Source organism: Ischnura elegans, chromosome 6 (assembly GCF_921293095.1).
Source record: "Ischnura elegans chromosome 6, ioIscEleg1.1, whole genome shotgun sequence".
Lineage (NCBI taxonomy): Eukaryota > Metazoa > Arthropoda > Insecta > Odonata > Coenagrionidae > Ischnura > Ischnura elegans.
Window position 1 is genome coordinate 42606322 of NC_060251.1, and position 16426 is coordinate 42622747.

The 16426-nt window shown below is 38.3% G+C and overlaps 1 protein-coding gene across 1 annotated transcript in view; it reads left to right on the forward strand.

Annotated features, from left to right (window-relative positions):
* Positions 1-4413: 4413 nt before the first annotated feature.
* LOC124160582 (xaa-Pro aminopeptidase 1-like) overlaps positions 4414-16426 on the forward strand; it is a 154522-nt gene continuing 142509 nt past the window's right edge. Inside the window, exon 1 of the mRNA XM_046536466.1 lies at positions 4414-4786. Coding sequence (XP_046392422.1) covers positions 4753-4786 — 34 coding nt within the window. The 5' untranslated portion in view covers positions 4414-4752. The remainder of the gene's footprint in view (positions 4787-16426) is intronic.

The window sequence follows — 16426 nt, forward strand, 5'->3', positions numbered from 1 at the left end:
ATCAAAGAAAACGAAATACATTGATTGCGATTCCTTACCCACCATTAGTGTATTCATAATATATACATTATTTGGTTTTAGAAATCCCAGTTTAGACGAATGGCAACGGTCAATTTTAACCTTTGAAAAACTGGGTGAAATGCACTCAGGATTGAAAAAATATGGTTGAGAATTTGTAAAATACCTTAGGGATACAATAAGTGAAAAATATTTTCGTGGCAGGAATAGAAGGATCAACAACTTGCTATTTCTACATGGTACCATGTGGAAATAGGAAAGTTGTTGATCCTTCTATTCCTCCTATTTTAAATTTGAAAAAGACCAGATTGGCGCCCATGCGATTCCACTCCACGTGACGTCACAGGGACCTAGTTTCTATACGAGTAATAGGAGTTTTACATTGTCTGAGATTACTAATGCATGCATGAGGCACAGAGCTCAGGGAAACATCTCTTAATAATCACACATTAAAAATACCTAAGTTCGGAAAGTTTCCTTCGCTTGATAGGGGAATAATAATCCTTATTTAAGCCAAGCGCTACCTGCTAGCAGGGTACTCAGCTACCTGCTAGCATCCTGCGTCGAATCAGCGCTCAAGCCTCGCCCTATGGTCACCTCACAGGGCGACAGCTGGAACCAGAAATACGTCACAAGGAATTTTCCCATCATTCCTACTTAGCCGTCGCGTTTTCGCACGCTTGAAATTTTTCACTTTTCGTTTAATCGCGAAAAATAGATATCGTCATTCGAAAATCTAAGAGCGTGAAATGCGCACTCCAGGAGTAATAATCTTTCGATTTAGGCAATAAAAAAATAATAGGAAACCACCCTATTACGAGCGGATACACTTGGAGGGTAGTCTCATTTAATTCATGTTACCTTTATATCATTTGTTACAATAACATGTGGTGAGTGATGTACCCCATTTTTACATTGTTTCCATTTCGTGGTACTTCTCGATTGGCGTATCAAGGAGGGAAGGGGGCTCATTTCCAGACGAGACGAAAACTATTGAATATCTACCTTACTGGAGGTAGTAGTCTACCTACCTCACCTCCCCGGTTACATGGAATATTAGTTGATATAATCACTGGACCCACGACTATAAAAACCCTCACGTCAAACATATATTATCGAAAATATATGTTACTTATTGTTATTTGATATCAATTCAATCACAAAGAACGTAAAAGTACTTTAATTTTATTGCATTACGACGATATTGAAAAGATACGGATAACATGATCTTTTTCTCCTTTGGGAAATATTACAGTACTTTGATGATTAAAATGGTTTTGGACTACTTGTAATATATATTTGAGGGCAAATAATTATGTCAAAGAAAAAATTCCATTCTGATGAACAGGTAAATGTTTTGACGACCCGTAATTCGTTGCGATGACTTACGGCCGAAATCGATTTTGTTTGTCAGATTAACGACGCAAACATTAGTTTACGCAGGCATCGGCCGTATTTCCTCAGTGAAAATGAACAGATTTCATCGCCGGTGCATACTAATGGTGATTGCCTGATCTGACTTCGTCGTTTTCACAAAAAGCTTCATGAAAGGAAATGAGATTTTGGCTGGGAAAAAACACGCAGTCAGGGTATCTTGAAATGTAAATGGGTGTGGTCAGATTTTCCCTTCGGATATCAAGGTTCCTGCCTCACGATATCGCGTATCATCGAAGGAATTTGGGGTTAAATTATCCCTCCATCAATCTTTCAGTGCCTTTAGAGGATACCGGCGTGAAATATCAGATTCCTCGACCGTCAATATTAATTTTGGAGGTGATTCACTCTTTTTCTTAGCTTGGAAAAAGGAGTGGTCTTTTTTTTTTAGGTTTTCATACGTTAAGTTTACAAAAAATAATGTTTCATTGATAGTTAGAATTTATACGCATTTAAAAAATATTTTTGTGCTGTAATATCTTCTTGGGATTTTAATCGATTTAAACATTGTAAATCACCTAAGTTTCAACGAACACCTCGTCCATCATCATAACGGTGATTGAATAAAATTTAGTGAATGCCTTATCCGAGCTCATCATTTGCATCAAAAGCTCCCGGAAGAAAAATTAAATTTTGGTGGGGAAAATGCTGGCAGTCAGGGTATCAGATTCACTCAAACGTATTCATTCACCCTGATGATAATGGGAGGGTTGTCCGTTGAAACGTTTATGTATAACGAATAAAACTGGCGGAAATCCTGATACGATTTCACGAAAATCTTTCGTTGGAACATCATGTTTTTGCACTGTTTTAATGAATATTTCTGTTTTAAAGTTGCACGGTTGTACACAGGAAGAAATCTTAGAGGAGAGGGTTTGGAGAAGAATCAATTTGTGGAGGGGGTTATTGATAGCAGGGGCGGATTTATTGTGGGAGGGGAGTCATGACCCCCTCGAAAATTTCTTCAAATCTTTTTAAATTTTTAAAAAGTTGAATAGTTTTTGTATCCTTGTAAACGAATAAAGGGTGTGTGAATGCAATTGTATGGCTACAAGTCCCACACGTGCCAGAGATTTGAGTTGTATTTATCGTAGAGCGTAGCATTCTCTACAAAAAATTTTACACGGGAGAACGCCCCTCTCTCCAGGGGGGTATTCCATACTCTTCGGACCCAGATCATGACCCCCACACCAAAATTTGATGCCGAATTCGCCCCTGATTGAGAGGTGGCAAATTTAAGACCGAGTCTCCCGAGCATTTTAATAAAAAAGTAATAATATTTATCAGCTCAGGGTACGATGCCCTTAAGGGCACTAATTTTACTATAGTAGTGAGCTTAAGGCATTTAATATTCTATTAAACAAACAACAGAATTAAGCAATTGTGAAATAGAGAGGCATTGAAAATGAAATATAAGTATGCAATTAAAATATGCCAGGTAAAATGAACGTAAGCGAATAATGAAATAATGAAAAAACTGACTTAATTGTAATCATCTTTTAGCGTGAGCATAACCAAAAACAGAAACTGAACTGGATAACTGAAGGAAGAAATTTAAAAAAATACATTTATCAATCAAGATTTAGAATCAAAAAAATTATAATGAATAAGTAACCAGTTATAAAACAGTAAAGGGAATCGTGGCAGATTCCTTATAGTTAGAGATACGTGAAAATCGCACTTTCATTTTTATTTTATCGCACTTACAATAACAGTTTATCGCATTTTGTAGCGTCTATTTTTTTATTTTCATGATGAGGTAGATGACGATAAAATGTAGTGAAACATAGTTATATGACAAAATACAGAAAATTTTTAATTAAAAAAATAAATAATTATTTTGTAGAACAATAATAAATTAAGGAATAAGACATATAGAGGCGGAGGTGTAGCTTGCCCGCGCTCACTTGTAGTTCGCGGCCACGTAAGAGTCACCAGCCAACGTAAGAGTCCCAGTAGCTGGCCAGTCGCTCACATGCTTTAAGCGGTTAGTGTCGGCGGAGCATTTAAACTGCGCTCGGCACAAAATGTACGAATTTTGCCGTCGAAAAGGCAAATTTGCGTAAAAATATCATATAAGTCCAGTCATCGCATCTATGTCGCATTTATTTGCGCACATCGCATCTATAACGTATTTATCGCATTTGCGATTTTCACGCATCTCTACTTATAGTGTAAACTGAGACGAAAAACTAATACCGAACAACAGCGTCACAAGTTCATTTTCTTGTGTATTATGAATTATGCTTTTTGGAGACTATGACTTCAGAAAGTGTATTGTGATGGAGTGTTGAGCCTAAAAAATAATCGGCGAATCAGCGTGAAAGCATTAGAGCCAGTGGCGTACCCAGGAATTTCGTTTTGGCGTCCAAAACCAGTGTGGTCCGGGGGAAAATTTTTGGAAAACAGGGTACTTAGTAGAGGGTTTTGAATTAATTTTAACACTTCTCACTATTGAGCAAGTTTCATTTTTCAAATAAATCAAAGACAAATTCATGGTTTTTCAATATTTTGTTCTCTTTAAAGACAAAGAAAAGTAATTTTATTTTTATATTTTGGGGGGCAGGGGGTGTTCAAAACCAAGGGCACTGGGGAAAATTTTTGAAAAAGGGTATCAAAGAGGGTATTAAACTAATGCCAGCACTTCTATTAATCGAAAAACTTCTTTTTTCGAAGAAGTCTATAGTAAAATGATGTTTTTTCAATGCTTTGTCTTCTTTTATGATGAAGCAAAGTAAAGTATATTTAAATTTCGGGGGTGGGGTCCGGACCCCTCCCCCTCACAGCAACACTGGGTTGAGCCAGAAGCATTCAAGGGGGCCTGCGGAGACACGCCAGAAGGAGCCGCCCTCGCTGGTGAAATGACGGATAACGTAACGCGGACTCACTTGAGGCTCCCGCCAGTTCCTCCCGGCAGCGCGATAGCGAAGGTTGGCGCGAGACAACTCTGGTTGGGGCTGGGCGGGAACCGACGACGGGCACTTTGCCGGAGACCGAGCCTCCCCTTCCCCCCCACCACCAATCTTCCCCCCCCGCTCTCTGAGATATCCCCCCAGACCAACCGATCTAAACTCAGTCACAATCAGTCGGGCGGACGGCTCGCCTCTAAACCGTCGCTATTACCTCTAGAGTGTCTGGTGTGCCTTCCCTCAGGCGCCTTCCCCCTTGTGTGTTTTTGTTGACAGTCGCGAGTGTCCGGTAGCTGCAATGGATATCGCCGCCGGAATCTAACAGTGCATCGGCGAATCTTTTGGGATCTTCCGGTTGTCAAAGCCCTTAGTCCCCGGCTGGACCGCGACGATGGTGCCCCACTGTGACTTGCTGACGACGACCGGTAAGTGACTCATTGCAAACAAAAGCTGAGGTGAATTCAATATTTTTTTACAAGAAAACAAAGCCAATAGGAAAACTTTATTGGAAACCGACACAGCACGTTTCAGCTATTTTTTTACTGAGCCACCAACATAATTTAAGTGCCCATCGAGTATCAACTTTTGTATTCCTATGTCGTAGAAGTCTGAAGCCTTCTTTAGAATGTTAGGGATATTCGATCTCAAATGTGATCCCTTCTTCATGAACCCCCCCCCCCATAAATCTACCGCCTCTCCAAACCCTCTCCTCAAATTTTTCGCTCTGGGAATCTAACAGTGCAAATATTTTTGAATATTCCGGTTGTCAATCGTCCAGGGCTGGTTCACGACAATGGTGCCCCACTGTGACTTGCTGACGACGACCGGTAATAGAGACAGTGAAAACAAAAGCTGATCGGAGGGAAGCCTTCCAGTATGGGTGTGCCGGAAGTCTTCAACATTATTGTTTTTATTCATTGTAGAAGAGAAAGGGGAGGAAGAGGATAGGATTATAAATGGAATGAGAGGGCGTTTTGTGATTTGAAGAAGAAGATCCAAGATCGTAGCAGGGACGGCATAGAGAGAATGATTCTTAAATGTTTAACTCAACCGGTAGAATACCTTAATACTATAATTATATATTTTTCAATATTATTATCTACATGAACGCGGGTATTCAGGAAGTAAGTTTCTCATTAAAAAATACTAAGTCACTAGAAAAACTTCAACTTTATTGGAAACTGACTCAGCAGCAATGTTTTAGCTCTTTTTTTGACTAATCTGCTAACATAATTCAGACACCTATCGAGGGATCAACTTTTGTATTCCGTATCGTAGAAGTCAGCGACCGGTGAAAGAAAATAGAGTGTGACAAACGCCTACGGCCTTTCGTTGTCTTCAAAACTCTGACCGGAGAGAAATATTTTGGAGAATGCGCAAGAAATAATGAAAATCGCTTGGAGTAAGATCAGGACTGTTGTGCTGGATGATATAACAGCTCCCTTTCGTATGAGCATTTTGATGGAGCAGCACAGTACCTGCAGTACGCACTCCAAGCCTCTCATTTTGAATGTCACGTCGTAATTTTGGGAACATTTCTCAGAAACGGTCAGCTTTGAGTTGAAGAAGACTGACACTTTGATTGAATTCACTGGCTGCAGACTTCTTGGGCAAAAGTTGATAACGCGATACGCCGAGTGCCTCAATTCTGGTGGTGGGTACGCTGAAAAATATCTTGAGCATTACTGTACCTGTTGCTAATAAAGTATGCCATGAAACTTATTTTTACTGGAAGACTTACTTCCTCGATGCGTCGCTTAATATTCTCACACGATACCTTGTAACGGGGTCGTATTTAGTGGAGGTTCAGCCACCTCCCCCGGAATAAGGAAAAGTTTGAGTGTTTAAGCTATCTACCGCCCGCCGCTAAGAGCAATCATAGTACTTCCTGTACGCCTACTCTTGTAATACATTATTTTTTAATTTCGTATTTATTTCATGTAAAATTATCATCGGATGCCCTTTTTTGTAAGTATTTGACCTAAACTTACATTGAAAGGATATAATCCACATAAATATGCTCACTGTATGCAAAGTATTTACACTATTGTCCGGCGTCACACCGACGGGGTGTACGGCAGGGGGTATTGCTACACCGAATGTACGAGCAGTTACATGTAGGTGCAACCAATATGACACGTGCACATGTCTTCATCCACATATTACCCTGCAAAACGCCTCAATATACGTGAGGCAATAGGTATTAGGACAAAAACGATGACCTGTGCAGGGATACAAAAATTCTTAGGTGAGATTTGTGACTGAGATGATTGCCTGAGTTAAATATAGCATTGTTAAAGTCCTTCATTATTTCGGGGGAAAACGAATTCCTACATCAATCAGTTCGGTAAAACATCTTTCTTATTTTAATCGATTCTGTCTTACCTGGATTTGGCCCATGCTCTCACCAAGCATGCAACGTTCAATCCTCCACAACATATATCTCAGGCAAAGACAAAACCAGGGACGGATTCAGCATCAAATTGGGGAGGGGGGGCATGACTTGGGTCCGGGGGGTATGAAATATCCACCAGGAGATAGGGGTGTTCTCCCGTGTAAATGTTTTTAAGATATATATTTTTACACGTTTTGGAGCGCAAGATTTCATTTTTATTCTTAACAACGGATGAAATCGAATAAAATAAAAAACTATAAAACTAATAGAAATTAAATACATATTTTTAATAAAATTTAGGGAGGTAATGATCCCTTGACCAACCCCCCTTAATCCGCCACTGAATATAACAAAACCAAAGACATCAAAAAACTCAACGCAAATATCGACCTATCAAATCTACTGGAAATATTATTCGACAAGCAAGTCGTGCTCTTTCAACGTTCGCGGGAAGAATTGAATTTTTGAACCTCTCCGTTTTCGAATCTAATTATTTTAATATGTAATCATCATTTAATTTTCTCGTGTTAAAGTACCCGAATTAATACCTCGAAGACCAGATGAATACTTGGGTAATCAAGTAAATTTAGGTGTACTTGAATACTTGAGTAATCTACTAATTATAAAAGACAGTAATGGGACTCCTCATTAATCTTATTAACCCGTAATCAACACAGTTAATCGGATTTCCTAGGAATGATTTAACTCAATTCTCTCATCAATTCTTCTGTAAACCTATCATTTCATGTTAACGTCTTTCTCATCCGTTATCACTTGATCAACATATCTCATTCGGGGACTTCCTTTGCCGTTCTTCCCGTTATATTGCCCTTCGACGATTGTCTTTATTATATACCATCATGCTCCATCGAATGAATGCATCGTAATCATTCAAGAACTCATGAGAATATTGAGACACAATACATGAGAACGTGAATGAACACGATGAAACCAATTTCTCAGGATGACTTCAAAATGGAATGACTTTTCACCAGGAATAAAATGATTACTAGAAAATATTGTGACTTGGATAGCACTAGCTGTGATTCATAGCAGGTACTACTAGCTAAATTAATCATTCGAGTGCCTCAGAGCATAACATTGAAAACAGTGAATACGAATTGAAACCGGTATAGCTGCCTGGTTATATGACAGGGCATTCATTGCATTTATTCATTTACTCATGCATTTTATAGAATCTTCGAGCATGTATTCGAGTAATCGTATTCTCAAATACACCAAAAAGACAACTCGATCTGTAAAATACACATGAGACACCAGTCGAAAAATAGCAAGAAAAAGGCTACAACAAATAAATCTTACTTTATTGAATGTTATTGACCTTTAATATTTTCGGTTACCCGAACAAAAAACATAAACTGTCCACCTAACATACACCTTCCCTCAGATGTGATGTTGAAATGTGTATGCAATCAGTTACTGCGGCATTAAAATCTCATCTGCCTTAACGTAATTTGTTCATGAATTTGTGTGAATTAACTCTATGATTTAATCACTACGTAGAGTGGTATTCTACATAGTTGCATCGGATTTTCTTCGAGTGAGTTGTGTGAGATAATTTTTTCTTAATGCAAGAAAAAAACCAGAAAAGGCAGCAAATGCAATTCTATCATCGTCCGTACTGATGAAGGAGACAACATATTTCTTGAGGAGAATGTGTGTAAAAATGGTGAAAATAATGTTTTTCATGCTTAATTCTAAATGAAGAAAATTTCCACCAGGAAGCATAAGGCGGATTTGAGAGGGGGAGCACGGGATGTCCCATGGGAGGGGGAGCTCCCCCTTCCAGATGCTTAAGAAATGGACAAGATTTTTAATACGGTTAACATTACGTTCGATTTGCTTTGTTTATTACGGACTCTAAATTATTTAATTTCATATTAATAATTTGTTTATAAAAATTAAGAGAATATTTCGTATGGTAATTGTTGTATGTTAATCTCAAATACGAGATGACCGTTTGCCTGTCAGATCCTTGAGCCTCCCCTCAGAAAAAAATCCTGAATCCTCCCTTTCCAGGAATAAATACTTTTTATGCATATCAAATTAAGGAAGTAATGCGATTCGGTTTCAAGTGAAAAACTGGGTGAAATGCACTCAGGATTGAAAAAATATGATTGAGAATTTGTAAAATGCCTAAGGGATACAATAAGTGAAAAATATCTTCGTGGCAGGAATAGAAGAATCAACAACTTGCTATTTCTACATGGTATCATGTGGAAATAGGAAAGTTGTTGATCCTTCTATTCCTGCGATTATGGATTTCCACCAAGTTACGCCGCTCCTATTAATAATATCTTCGTGCTTTCGAAATTTAAGAAATGGGGTTTCATCTTCAAGAGAAGGAATTTTACGTCACAACTTCGCGAATCCATATAAAAGAAGATGGTATTACAAGCGGAAGCATCGTCATTTTTGCGATAATAATATTGGTTTCCACGCTGTGCCTCTACTTCATTGAAAGGTGATTCAGCACCACTGGCGGGTCCAACTTACGAGTAAATGCAAACAAGAGCGATTTCCGGTCCCTGGGGTTGGGAAAGTTCGAGATTACATGATGGTACTGGTTGGGTAACTACGACGATAGCGATTGCTCTCATACTGTTTACTTTGACTAGAAATTTTAAAATACACGTCAGCTGGTGGGGATGAAATTATAAAATCTCTCGATTGGTTGAGGAACCAGTAAATGAACTAAAATACTTTATTTCTTTGATACGGGCAGTGCTATGATATGAGTACCTGGACGGAAAAATCCTCATTTACAACAAGCGTTATATTGAAATAAAAAACATGCAATTTTACTATCACAAAATATACTTTATAAGTACAGCATACTATATTATATTTATTATTTCATGCAAATATGACACACGCCTGTTCTCCGATCTTTTTTTGCTATAAAAGGACATTCACTTAAGGAAAAATGTGCGCGTTTCAAATCTCCGCATTTTATTTCAATAAATGAAATGTGTAATCAATGAATGTGATATTTTTGAGATCATGGAAGCATTATAACTAGCTTAAGCATTTGAATCGATTCCTCAATATAAATAAAAACGAGACCAAGATTAAAATGACAACATCCTAAATCACGTGATTGGTCTAATTGGCTAACTAAAACTATCGCATTTTTTATAATTTAATTTATTTACATCGGACATCTTATTTTTATAAACTTTTATCCCCACTAGTAGTCATTTAAATAAAGATTTTTATGAAATATAATTATTGGTATTTAATTCTCAATTTTTTTCATTTCCAAAATAACACTTACGTCAGGGTTTTTATGATAAAAACATTTTTTATGCTCTGGGTTTTCAAGGACATTAAATAATAAAGGCTGGAAGAAAATGTGCGACTATAATAGTCTGAAACAATTAAATAAAAAAAGGGTGAGATCGCACAATCTTATTGTTGATAATTGCTCAAAGCTCTCGTTTAATGAAGCACATAGATTAATTGTTTCAGACAATTATAATCTCAAATTTTCGTCCTATCTTAATTATTCTGTCCTTAAAAATCCATATTATAAAATAAAATATCGAAAAGGCCAGATACCCTAGAAAAATTTTTCATGGTAACTGCAAAATGCATCCGAAAAAATGTTTCCGCTGCCATGGTTCAGTAACTGAGGAGTTACGACCTAATATTTACGGACAAAAAATGCTTAGAATTGTCTCCCCTACCACTTCCTGAACTATTCCAGATTCATCCTGGAACACCATGTGTATTTACATTGGGATTTCGACCGTGAAAAATGGGATGCTGTCAAGTGTTCGATCTCAATGGCTGATGGCCAATTCCCATTAATGACATTTCCTCACTCATAGTCAGCCAAGAACGAAGAGGGAAGCTCTTCTCCGTCGCTTTTCTGAATGAAGCCCCTTTCCACACGTGCTACTCATCACTGTGTCACGAAAATATTTCATTCGTTTCCATTCCATTAATTTGGTTTCGATGGTGTTGATTGACGCAGATTTCTGAAACACTTTGACAAGTACGGGATACGAGAGCCAATATACGCCTTGCCATTGATCTTAAAAACTGAAGGTGATTTTTTGACCAACACCAACGTTGTTTTCTCTAAGCCAGGGATTCTCAAACTTTATTTTTGCCATCCCCCGTCCTTTCATGCGAAATTGGATACCATCCATGCCCCCACTTGAAGTGGCGGATATAATATATGCCCCCTCCCCCCTGACGGGGCGCCCGTATTTTCGAAAATTGCAAAATCACAATTGTAACTTTTATATATCATAAGATGGCATGGTCTTGTCCGTGTATGTAATCATTTTAAATAAGACTTTCTTAAAGTTTGCATGTGACTTGATTTTTTTTATTACGATGGAAGTAACAGTACCTCAACACATCTCCCCCATGATTTTTTTCTGCAATCGCCTTTGCCCCCTTCACAGTAAATTTCAAGCGAAAAAACAAATATTATGTTAAGAAAACATGCAGTATACTATCACAAAATACAAAATTATGTGTAAAACATTAAATTTTATTATTATACAAACATTTGATATGAGGCACACATGATTGAGACTTATTTCCGGCTATGTTGCTGCTATAAAAGGACATGCTTTTACTCAAGTGGGTTGTAAAGTTTTCTAAACACCAAAATTGATTTTAAAAACGAACAGCATTAAATTATTAAAAAAATGTAAGAATTTTATTTACTCAGAGACTTATTTTTAACTCGTCTCTCGCACACGTCCCCCTGACATGTCTTCGCACCTGGCTGGGGGGGGGGGGGAGGGTGGCACCCCCCAGTTGGGAAAACCCTGCTCTAAGTGATTAGTGTGCGCTCCTCAGATTGGTATTCTTTAGTCCTCCTTATCTCCCAATATCCCTCATTATGTCCTTCACTCCCGCGTGGTTCCTCATACTTTTATCAATCTTTACTTGTCCAAACATGGGTGTTGCCACGTGTTTCCTCCGACATGAGGAAAATAGGGTGGTTTCCTATTATTTTTTTATTGCCTAAATCGAAAGATTATTACTCCTGGAATACGTATTTCACGCTTTTAGATTTTTAAATGACAATATCTATTTTTCGCGATTAAATGAAAAGTGAAAATTTTCAAGCGCGCGAAAACGCGACGGGTAAGGAAATCTCTCCGTGTGACGTATTTCTGGTTCCCCCTCCCGTCTTGTGAGGTGACCTTGATCGAGGCTCTGAGCGCTGATAGGACGCAGGATGCTAGAGGGTAGCTGAGTAGGTACCTTGCTGGCTGGTAGCGCTTGGCTTAAAAAAGGTTTATTAATACCTTATCAAACGAAGAAAACTTTCCGACCTTAGCCAGTTTTAATAGGTGATTATTAAGACATGTTTCCCTGAGCTCTGCGCCTCATGCATGCATTGGTAATCTCAGACGATGTATAACTCCTATCTTCTCCTATAGAAACTAGGTCCCTGTGACGTCACGTGGAGTGGCATCGCATGGGCGCCAATCTGGCCGTTTTCAAATGAGGATAAAAATGGACAATGGCCATTCGTCTAAACCGGTATTTCTAAAACGAAATAATTTGTATATTATGAATACAGTAATGGTGGGTAACGAATCGCAATCAATGCCTTTCGGTTTCTTTGATGAAGGAAACCAACCTATTATGGAGTAAAATGACGCTCCCATTATGTAATTGCTGGATAGTTTCGCCAAATCTGTGGCGTAATATCGCCTACCAAATTTTTGGCCCTTTCGCCGATAAGTTGATGACGTCACGAACTCTTGCCGAGCGGGTGACCGCCTTTCCGCTACTCCACGACCTTGAGCGTCGGACACCGTGGTTCACTGCTGCTCAAACTCATGTGAGTGATTCCTCCATTCAATGAGCGGTTTATCCCGAACGAATATTGATAGAAACCTAAAAGCCGCTTGTCTATGCATATTAGACCTCAAGATGTATTGTCACTGAGAAGTATCATCGCACAGACGCTTGTGTTAATAAGGCGTCGCAGAATGCAATCCCGATCGTTAGAACGACAGTGGGTGGATCGCCACAAAAAATACATTTAATAATCGAAATTTTCATTAAATAAGTCATTTGTAATATAAATTAATTAAAACCTACGCAATCATCTTGAAAGTGTCATGATACATAACGTCCAGGTCAGTATTTGCCGGTGCTAAAAATTTTCAAACCATACCTTAGTATTATCTTAAACGATTTTTAAACATCTGAGACACAAGCAAATGATGGCAACGAGATATTATACATTCCCTCAATATTACTAAATGTCAACATAAGTTTTCCATGACTTTGGCCCTGAAAGACCAAATTTTTGGCCAAAAATGGAAATATTACCTCACTCAACGTGAACTTACGTGTGTACGTGTTGATGGAGGCTTGGATGGAGTGGTTCAGTAGGCGTAGCTTGGCTTCCGGGCCGTGCTCCGCGTCTATTCATCTTCGCACGACGTTGCGTGAGGCGTCTTCAAACCTGAAGACGCCTGCTGCAGTGCCGGCGAAACTTTCATACGAAGATTAGTCGATGCGGAGGAGAGCCCAGAAGTCAAGCTGCGACAAAGTTAGTACGCTTTTTTTGGGTTGATTATTCTAAATCAGAAGTTAGAAAATTAAATAAATAAATAAATAAATTAATGAATAAAAAAAAGAAAAATAAAATAAATAAATAAATAAATAAATAAATAAATAAATAAATAAATAAATAAATAAATAAATAAATAAATAAATAAATAAATAAATAAATAAATAAATAAATAAATAAATAAATAAATAAATAAATAAATAAATAAATAAATAAATAAATAAACTAATTAATAAATAAACAAATACATAAATAAATAAGCAAATAAAATAAAAGTTGAAAAGAAGGTAATCCCTACGTGAATGAATCTAGAAGTAATCTAAAGATCTATCGAACGGGAGTGATTCGTCTCCTTTAAGTCGTCTTGTGCATTCCATGGCTTTGGGATCTTCCTTGCCTTCCTTCCTTCCTTGTCTTTAAAGTACACGTCATCCGAGGAGACGACAAAAAACAACTGGTTGTAAATCATTCCTCACGGTCGAGACGTCCCGTCCCACTCATTGAGGCATGGGCCATCAAAACCGCTGCCGCGCAGGGAATCACTCGGATCGCAGTAATTTCGGGCGACACAGGCCCACTGTTCACGGATGAGTGACAGCCACCGCACGATGACTCAATTCACTATCCGTGACTTCTTGTCAACCTCACTCTCACCAGAGTTCTTTCTTCCCGAAAACTTCAGTATATGGTTACGACTCGGCTGGCAAATTCCCCAAAACTTAAAGCAGTTATCTCTCAGGAGTATATATTTTAGTATGTATAAGAAAGAGTGGTCAAGATGACTTTACTTCCGCGCAGTGGGCTGAATTGTCAAAAATTTGGCGAAAAAGAGAAGAAGCCAATTTAAGTGAACTTTTGTGTGTGTAGGTTTTTTTCGGGTCGCTTGTTACGAACTTATGGCCGAGAAATTATATTTTACCTATAACAAAACGGCAAAAAAAAACAGATTAGTTGATCTCCTTAATGTATATGATTAGGTATATTTTTACGTGTACGTTACTTTTGTTTTGTGTTACGTAGCCTCGATCATTTTATTCCATATTAATAACTTTAATATTAATATAAAGAGAATATTTCGTGCAGTAATTTTTGTATCTTGTTTTTAATCTCAAGCATGAACAGATCGCTTACCTGGCAGACCCTTTCCCCTCCTCCCAGGAAAAAAATTCTGAATCCGCTCATGTCTACTATCATCTCTTGGGTGATCTCATGATATACTGCCAATAGGGTGGTTTCCTATTATTTTTTTATTGCCTAAATCGAAAGATTATTACTCCTGGAATACGTATTTCACGCTTTTAGATTTTTAAATGACAATATCTATTTTTCGCGATTAAATGAAAAGTGAAAATTTTCAAGCGCGCGAAAACGCGACGGCTAAGTATGAATGCCGGGAAATCTCTCCGTACGTCGTATTTCTGGTTCCCGTTGCCGCCCTGCGAGGTGACCTTGAGGCGAGGCTTAGCGCTGATACGACGCAGGCTGCTAACGGGTAGCTGAGTACCCTGCTGACTAGTAGCGCTTGGCTTAAATAAGGATTATTAATATACCTTATCAAACGAGGAAAACTTTCCGACCTTAGCCAGTTTTAATAAGTGATTATTAAGACATGTTTCCCTGAGCTCTGCGCCTCATGCATGCATTGGTAACCTCAGACGATGCATAACTCCTATCTTCTCCTATAGAAACTAGGTCCCTGTGACGTCACGTGGAGTGGCATCGCATGGACGCCAATTTGGCCCTTTTCAAATGAGGATAAAATTGGACCATTGCCATTCGTTTAAACCGGCATTTCTAAAACGAAATAATTTGTATATTATGAGTACACTAATGGTGGGTAACGAATCGCAATTATTGCCTTTTGTTTTCTTTGATGAAGGAAACCAACCTATTATGGAGTAAAATGACGCTCCCATTATGTAATTGCTGGATAGTTTCGCCAAAGTAATTGTGACATTCTTTGCAATTTGAAATCGCATTTGTAAAATGTGAATATAGTTTTAGGCAAAAAGTAGATACATACATGTACAATCGATTGTCGACGAGTTTACTTTGAGGAAATTTATAGTGACTACATAAAACAGCCATAGTAATTTTCCACATTTATTTATTTATCTCAACCAGTTTCATTGTTTATACACACGCCATTATGTGCCCTCATATATATACATCTCGTTATCTACATATAAATTGTATTTTCGCGTATCATACCTTAAAGAATTTAATTTTCCCATGACCCTAATTCTTTTTACTGTGAATAGGGTGGTTTCCTATTTTTTTAAGGCCTAAATAGAATGATTATTACTCCTGGAGTACGTATTTCACGCTTTTAGATTTTTAAATGACGAAATCTATTTTTCGCGAAAAATTTTCAAGCGCGCGAACATGCGACGGCTAAGTATGAATGCTGGGAAAAACCCGTGTGTCGTCATTCTGGTTCCAGCTTCCGCTATGTGAGGCCACCATGGTGCGCGGCTATGAGCGCCGCTACGACGCAGGCTGCTAGCAGGTAGCGCTTGGCTTATTAATACCCTAAGGTTGGCTTAATAAGGATTATTAATACCGTATTCAACGAAGGAAACTTTCCAACCTTAGGCAATTTTGATAGGTGATATTAAGAGATGTTTCCCTGAGCTCTGTGCCTTATGGATACATTAAGCACCTCAGACGATGTACGATTATACATTACATTATGCATCTCAGGCGATGTAAAACTCCTGACTACACGTATAGCATGTATGCCCCTGTGACGTCACGTGGAGTGGCGCCAATCTGGTCTTTTTCAAATGAGGTTAAAATTGACCATTAAAATTCTTATAAACTGGGATTTTTAAAACCAAATAATTTGTATATTATGAATACACTAATGGTAGGTAAGGAATCGCCATCAATGCCTTTCGTTTTCTTTGATGAAGGAAACTACCCTATTTTATTTGATAAAACCATCTAGTGGAACCACATTGAGGCGTTTTGTACGTTAGAAGCATTTGCTTTGAATAACTCGTTGGAGCGGGTGGGTGGCGCCGTGGAGAGCCAGGAGGTGTGGTCGCCTCTGCGCGGGCGAGGAAGGAAGTAGTGACGGAAGGAAAT